The sequence below is a fragment of the Grammomys surdaster genome, unplaced genomic scaffold, assembly GCF_004785775.1.
Source record: "Grammomys surdaster isolate TR1022 unplaced genomic scaffold, NIH_TR_1.0 126178, whole genome shotgun sequence".
In the NCBI taxonomy this organism is placed as follows: domain Eukaryota; kingdom Metazoa; phylum Chordata; class Mammalia; order Rodentia; family Muridae; genus Grammomys; species Grammomys surdaster.
In genome coordinates, this window is record NW_021620984.1 from 9,173,811 (window position 1) to 9,181,431 (window position 7,621).

Below are 7,621 nucleotides of genomic sequence, written 5' to 3' on the forward strand. Positions count from 1 at the left end.
ATATATATATATATATATATATATATATATATATATATTTTACATTTGTCTCTGTTGAATTTATAGACTCTGGCCTGTGGAGATGACAGAATGTGAATCAGTTGTAGACTGATAGTTAGAGGAGAAAATATGGAGGGCAATAAACCTGTATGCCTTCTGATGCATAAATTAGAAAAGTAGGTTACACTGTACAGTATTAGGAGACACAATACCTGTGTGTAAGAGGGAACATCTAACCAAGGTGTTTGTCGTATTTACTCTGTTGTTGGTCTCTAGTGTAACTTGACTTTTTAAAGACACCTAGTGATGAATGCCATATATATATATATATATATATATATATATATATATATATATAATTATATATATTAATAATATTATATTATATATTCCCACCAGCACTCAGGAGGCTGAGGCAGGAGAATCAGAAGTTTAATGCCAGGTTGAATTAAATAGCAAGATCCTGTATTGAAAATGACAACAAATAGACACAGAAGAGAGGTGATTTGTAAGTTAACAAATTTAGAGATTTCCCATTATATACGTATGTATGTATGTATATGTATATATGTGTATATGTGTATATGTGTATGTATATATGGATATATGTCATTTCAAGTGGCATTTCCTGAAGAGATAGACCCAGAGGGATGATTTTGTTTTTAAGATCAATGAATTTTTGTCTTGTTTTCTTTTAATTCTCAGAAATTAAACTATGAACCAGTCCATTAAATAAATTATTCCTCTTCTTCCCACTTGATCTTTCAGTGAAACATAATTATTATATGTTATGGTATGTGATCTGTAATAACATATATAATATGTTTATATATTATAACGTCCAGTGTTAAGATACTCTGCAAGTTGTGACGTAGCTAAGATTTAATGAACAAAATGTAATGCTAATTACTCCTTGTGAAAGTTTTAGAAGTACAAGACCTTTTGTGCCAGATCATTTGCTATTCTAGAAGGTGACTCCATCCTTAACTTTGGAGGACTTGATTTATAGCACATTCAGATGTTGTCTTAGTTAGGGTTTAATTGCTATGAACAGACACCATGACCAAGACAACTCTTACAAGGACAACATTTAATTGTGGTGGGCTGACAGGTTCAGTCCATTATCATCAAGGCAGAAGCATGGCAACTTCCAGGCAGGCACGGTGCAGGAGACGCTGAGAGTTCAACATCTTCATCTGAAGGCTGCTAGCAGAATACTGACTTCCAGACAGCTAGGGTGAGGGTCTTAAAGCCCACACCCACAGTGACACACCTACTCCAACAAGACTACACCTTCTAATCGTCCCAGCATATACAAACCATCACAGATGTTTTGTCCCAACAATTGCAATGCCCTAACCAGAAAACAGGCCTTCCTAGAATTCAGAGGTTTGATGGCAATCTCTGGGTGACCCTCACTTCTTAAGAAAGTTAATTAAGTTATAGTTTATATACTCTGTGTTTTGCTCATGATAAATTTACCTAATAAGAAGGAACATTCAAAACAAGTATTGTCTTATTTCTACTTCTTTGTGATAGGTGGGGCAATTAGAAAAGACTGCTAAGTGACATGAGCATGGTTTAAAACCTGGGATCCAGAACAGGATAAACTGAAGATCACACTTCTCACCTGCTTCTGCCTTCACTACAGTTGTCTCTGTTGAATTTATAGACTCTGGCCTGTGGAGATGACAGAACGCTAGTCAGTTGTAGATTGATAGTTAGAGGAGAAAATATGGAGGGTAATAAACCTGTATGCCTTCTGACGCATAAATTAGAAAAGTAGGTTACACTGTACAGTATTAGGATAAACAATACCTGTGTGTAGGAGGGAACATCTAACCGAGGTGTTTGTCATATTTGCTCTGTTGTTGGTCTCTAGTGTAACTTGACTTTTTAAAGACACCTAGCAACGGATGCCATTAAAAGAAGTATTTCTTCATCCTCAATGCAATGTTGAGCACTGTACACTTTCAGGATTCTGTTTACGCTAATGGAACAAACATCTAGATAGAACTTTTTCTGAAGGCTTACATTTGAGTTACTGATAATGTGTCCTAGTTACTGCTGGCCCGTTAGCTTTCTAAACGTTACCTTTCTGCTGATAGGCTGAAGGGCGTCTGAGGGATTTCTCCCACCACAGAAGGGCCAGGGCCAGTGAAGCCATAGGTAACTTCTAACCACACGTTCTCTGTTGTAGTGTGCACAACCAAAATCAAGCCCAGGGTGGTCGGAGGAACTGTGTCTGTTCACGGTGAATGGCCATGGCAGGTGGCCCTGCACACCAGCCAGGGCCACCTGTGTGGTGGCTCCATCATTGGAGACCAGTGGATACTGACAGCGGCTCATTGTATCTCTGGGTGAGTATCATTGCTGTTCTCTCGGGCTCACCATCATCAGGCATAGGTGAAATCTAGGACTATCATAATAGTAAATAAACACACTGAAAATGTAAACAATCCTGTTTGCTAAATTACTTCTCTCTGTGTGGGCAGAGATGGCAGTGTGGAAGAGACCAGTATTCCTCATTTGGCCACAGTAGAACAGGCACAGTAGCAGAGCTGATTGCCCACCTCTGCCTTTTCATTCAAACGCAAGTTATTTCCACTAGCTCCTTGCTGGTTCCTGGCACTGGTGCACAGGGCCAGCAGGAAGCTCACAATTTCCAGCTCTTTGAATATGGGTCCCCCTATTCTGTCTTTCTCTGCCTTTGAATGCATAGAGTTCAGCACACACCATCAAACCGGATTCCCTACATTGCTTTTCAGCATTGGCCAAATGTAAGCAACTTAGCTGGAAAAGCGTGTATCTCGAGGAAATTCGGTTGAGCGAAACTTTTCTGTGCTACTTTTAGTGTGTCCGTTGCTTCCTGACACAGATTTACATGTTAATTGTTTTTGTTCATTTTTTTCCATGCATGAGTGCACATACTTGCAATTCAATGCTCCACTGAGGTCAATAGTCCCCTTTACAAGCACATATGAGGAAATACAGAAAGTCCCAGTGATTTTTTTTTATTCTGTCCAAGACAAGGTTGAGACTCAACTTTCCTGAGCTTGTGGATGTGCTGGAGAATGGAAAGACCATTTATTTAATGTGTTCAATATTAGTACAAGTATTAATCCAGTGCTTTTATTGTAGAGGAAATATGTGACTAAATTTTTGGGGAATAAAATCACCTTTTTTTCTACCTAAAGGTAGAAACAGTTGCAGAAACACAAATATTTGGAAATCGCCTAGTGATAGATTTTTTTTTTCTTACTCCGTTTGTTCCTTAGGATAGAGACACCCAGAAATCTGCGTGTCTATGGTGGCATTGTGAATCAGTCAGAAATAAATGAAGATACTGCTTTCTTTAGGATTCAAGAAATGATAACTCATAATCAGTATACGGCGGCAGAAAGTGGGTACGATATTGCCCTGTTAAAACTGGAATCATCAATGAATTACACAGGTATACAGAGTTTTGGGTGGAAAGGGAACTATAAAAGTGGCCTAGATAAAACACTCACATTAAGAGAGTCACGGTCTCATCTACGGGGCCCAGTCAACAGCCAGTCAAGGAAGGTCTGGAATGATGGTCTCACTCTGTTGAGACAGACTGTTTTGCCTTAGAATACTAGATCACGTGGGACGGGTATGGCCCTCATGCCTCACTGGACAACGACAGGGGGACTGGAGCCATTACAAGGTCCCCTTCAAATACTGGAGGTCAGGCCTCTATCCCCGCTTTTGCAAGATTAGAATGGCCACAGCCCTTCTATACTTAGAGAAGGGAGGAGATGTCAGGGGCAGCCCTGTTTACACACTGTAGGCCTAAAATCAGCCATAGGCCTAAAGTCAGCAGTGGGCCTGTCATACATGTATACTAACACCAAGTCTTGGGTCTCAGTGGAAGAACATTGAAACAGATGGCTATAAGCTAATGTAAACAGGCAGTTTTTGTGACAATTTATAAGCCTGAGTGGTCATGGACCTTGTAAATAGGTAGTCTTGGCAGATAATACCAGCTTAGATGGGGACAAGCGAATCATAGGCAGAGTCATGGTGACTTGTCCCCTGAACCTTCACCCAGCCGATACCCGGTTCTGAAGATATCTGTATTCCCCCTGAATACCCACACTCCAGTGTCATTCCCTTCCCCACGTCCTGCCTTTCTGTGTTTATACTCCTGTGTGAATTAATTATGATTTGAGAAAAAAATTAAAAATAATAAAAATAAAAAATAAAAAAAAAGAAAATGAAAAAAAAGAAAAAAAAAGAGAGTGTAGATGGAAAGACTTGCCTTCAGGTTTCTTCAGGTACATAGGATGACATCATTTTATAAAATACAGGTGCAGTAAGAATAACGATTGGCATTTTGCTTTAGTTACAGGGCTTGACAACACGGGTAAGCAAATGTTACAGAACACTAAACTTTGTTAAAATGAAAGTTGGTGTAAAGGGGCGTGTCTTATCCTCCTCTTGTCCCTTCTACTTGGGATGTTTTATATACACCCCTGAACATGTGACAAGAAATACATGAGAAAAAGATAACATGAATATCATAAAGAAAGAAAGCGTGATTAATGTCAGGTGAAATAACAATCCTTTCTGGGACAAATGATTGGCTTTCTTTCTGCTTCGGTCAGCTTTTCACCACTGTGAAAATGCCCGATGTAACCACCTTGTAAGAAAGAAAGGTAACATGGGCTCTCATGATGTCAGAGGCTTCAGCCTGCGGTTGGGGGCCTCCACTGCTTTGGAGTCATTGGTGAAACATGTGCAGAGGAGCAAACTGTTTACCTCCTGGATGCTGGGAAGCACAAAGGAAGGGGCTGAGCTCCTAATAGCTCCTCCAAGGACCACCCTCAATGACGTCACTTCCCTTCTTAGGCCAGCTCCCCATCATCTCTAAGCAGTGTCACAGGCTGGAATGAAGTCTTTGAACATGGGCCTTTGGGGAGACGCTTCAGATCCAAACCATAGCAGCTTATGATGACTAAACTGTGATTTTCAAAATTAGATTTTCAGCGGCCAATATGCCTGCCTTCCAAAGGAGATAGAAACGTGGTGCACACAGAATGCTGGGTGACTGGATGGGGGTACACAGGATCAAGAGGTAACAAACCATGCTTCTATCTCTGCTTGATACTGAATAAAGTCATTGCCTTTGTTTTCTATCTAGTCGTATGGCCAAAATGTGAGTAAATAACACTACTCAATTACAGGAAGACTGATAAAATGATCAACCCATCCGATCAGAATGTTAAATATGATTAAACCCCTCTAAAGACTGTTTTAACTGGAGACTTTTAGTATGAGACAGAACCCTCTATGTAAAAGTTCTAGCCTGGTCTAATTATTTTGTCTGAAAAGAAATTCTACTTAGTGTCACAATTAGTTTTGAACTTAATAACATTAATAAAATTATATACACAATAGTAAAAACAGTGTCTTCTTTATTTTTATGTAAAATGTTGGCTTTTAAATAGAATTGTACATACACATATAATAAATATTCCACTAAAAACACTAATACGATTTTTTTCAGACAAAGTACAAAATACTCTCCAGAAAGCCAAGGTACCACTGGTGTGGAATGAAGAATGTCAGATGAGATACAGAAGGCATAAAATAACCAATAAGATGATCTGTGCAGGCTACAAAGAAGGAGGGAAGGATACATGCAAGGTAAGACTGTCTCAATCAGTGGGTTATGTCAGATTGGAGTTAATGCTTTAATGCATTTGTACAAACCGCTCTATCAGCGAGCAGTGTCCTGGTGTGCTTTCTGTTGCTGTGATAAAACACTGACCAAACACAACTCAGGGAAGGAAAGGGTTTATTTAGCTTACAGGTTGCATAGCCCACCATAGCGAAAGTCAAGGGCCAGGGACCTTGAGGCAGGAGCTGCAGCAGAGACCCCAGAGGAGTGCTACTTACCGGCTTGTGTTTAGTCTCGTGTTCGGCTACTTTTCTTTTGTAACAATGTATTTAACAATTAGCAGTCCAGAAAATTCCCCACAGACATGCCCACACGCCAGGCTGATGGCCCCTGGTTACTCAGCTGAAGTTCTCTCTTCCCAGGTGTGTGAGCTTGACAGCTCAGATTAGCCATCAGAAGCAGAACACTTGGTGGATTTGTTTTAGGTAAACTAAACTCCACAATGGGAAGGCTAGATGAAGGAGAGCAATTGGATGTTTCGATGCTTGTCAGAGGGCCAGAATATTAGGTTAAATTGCTGTGAGCAATACTTATTTAATTCAGGAAATGCCTAAAGTAATTTTTTTGTCTCTCCCTTTAACAGGGAGATTCTGGAGGGCCCCTGGCCTGCAAACACGATGGAGTCTGGCACTTGGTGGGCATCACAAGCTGGGGTGAAGGCTGTGGTCAGAAGGAGCGGCCAGGGGTCTACACCAATGTGGCCAAGTATGTGGACTGGATTTTGGAGAAAACTCAAATGGTATGAACGAGTTCAATGGGTATCACTTTCTGGTCTTGGAAGATTATTCCATAGAAGAGAACTTGATGTCTCTGATGAAGACATTGGGATGCTGAATCGTCCACTGTAACCAAATGAAGGGGCTTGATGTATGTAAGAAAATACAGAACAAAAACTATTATTTTCAGAATTCCTAACCTGTGAGAATCGCAGGTTGGTTTTTCTGCATCCAGCTACTGTTCAAGGAAACCAATACAGCAAAGAGATTTTAAAAATAACAACCCAGCAGATAGAGGGAAGTATCAAGTAATGGTGCTGCTTGCCTTAGTCTCTGTGACAAACACCGAAAGCAGTTCACGAAAGGAAAAACTTCCTTTGCCCACCTTTCCTGGGGGTTCAGCCTATGGTCTGGTTGGCTGGCTCTATTGTTTTAGCATGAGGTGAGGCAGAGCAATATGGCCATAGGAGCCCATGGGGAAGGCGTTCGCTCAGCTCACGGTAGCCAGGGAGCAAATGGAAACAGGAAAGTATTGGAGACAAGAATGGTCCTTCCAGGACATGCTGTCAATCACTTACTTCTTCCACAGACGTCCCACTGTCTAAACTCCCACCCCTTCCCAGACAGTACCGCTGCCTGGAGGCAGTCCTAGCTGGCACAAAGAGAGAACGGGTAGAAATATGGAGGAAACCATAAAAAGAATTGTTAAATGCAACATCAAAACCAGAACAAATGCAGACAGGAGCACAAACTGTCCATTTACAAGAATCTTTCCTTCTCTGACTATTTGAATCCCCATTCTGTGTAAAGGAAGACTTTCAGTGATGGGCTTTGAGAAGTCTGTTAAGTGTGTATGTGTGTGTGAGTGTGTGTGTGTGTGTGTGTGTGTGTGAGTGTGTGTATGTCTGTGTGTGTCTATGCCTGTTTATGTTAGGGATGTGCAGGTGCCTGGCAGGGACAATCAACCTTGCATTGTTCCTCATGTGCCATCTACCCTAGCTTTTCAAAGGCAGAGTGTCTTCCTGGGTTTAGGGGCTTGATAGTTAGGCTAAGCTAGCTATCCAGCAAGTCCAGGGACTGTTCTGTCTCTACCTCCCTCAAATTAGGAAGACATGTCCTTGTGCTTAACTTAAATCTCTCTCTCTCTCTCTCTCTCTCTCTCTCTCTCTCTCTCTCTCTCTCTCTCTCCGTCTCCCTC

At 41.0% G+C, this 7,621-nt stretch overlaps 1 protein-coding gene across 2 annotated transcripts in view; it reads left to right on the forward strand.

The window, feature by feature from the left end:
- The window catches only part of F11 (coagulation factor XI), a 32,139-nt gene that overhangs the window by 15,873 nt on the left and 8,645 nt on the right, over positions 1 to 7,621 (forward strand). For both annotated transcript variants that reach the window (XM_028757646.1, XM_028757647.1), the window contains 5 exons: positions 2,201 to 2,360; positions 3,279 to 3,454; positions 5,006 to 5,101; positions 5,534 to 5,673; positions 6,291 to 6,446. In XM_028757646.1, coding sequence (XP_028613479.1) covers positions 2,201 to 2,360; positions 3,279 to 3,454; positions 5,006 to 5,101; positions 5,534 to 5,673; positions 6,291 to 6,446 — 728 coding nt within the window. The remainder of the gene's footprint in view (positions 1 to 2,200; positions 2,361 to 3,278; positions 3,455 to 5,005; positions 5,102 to 5,533; positions 5,674 to 6,290; positions 6,447 to 7,621) is intronic.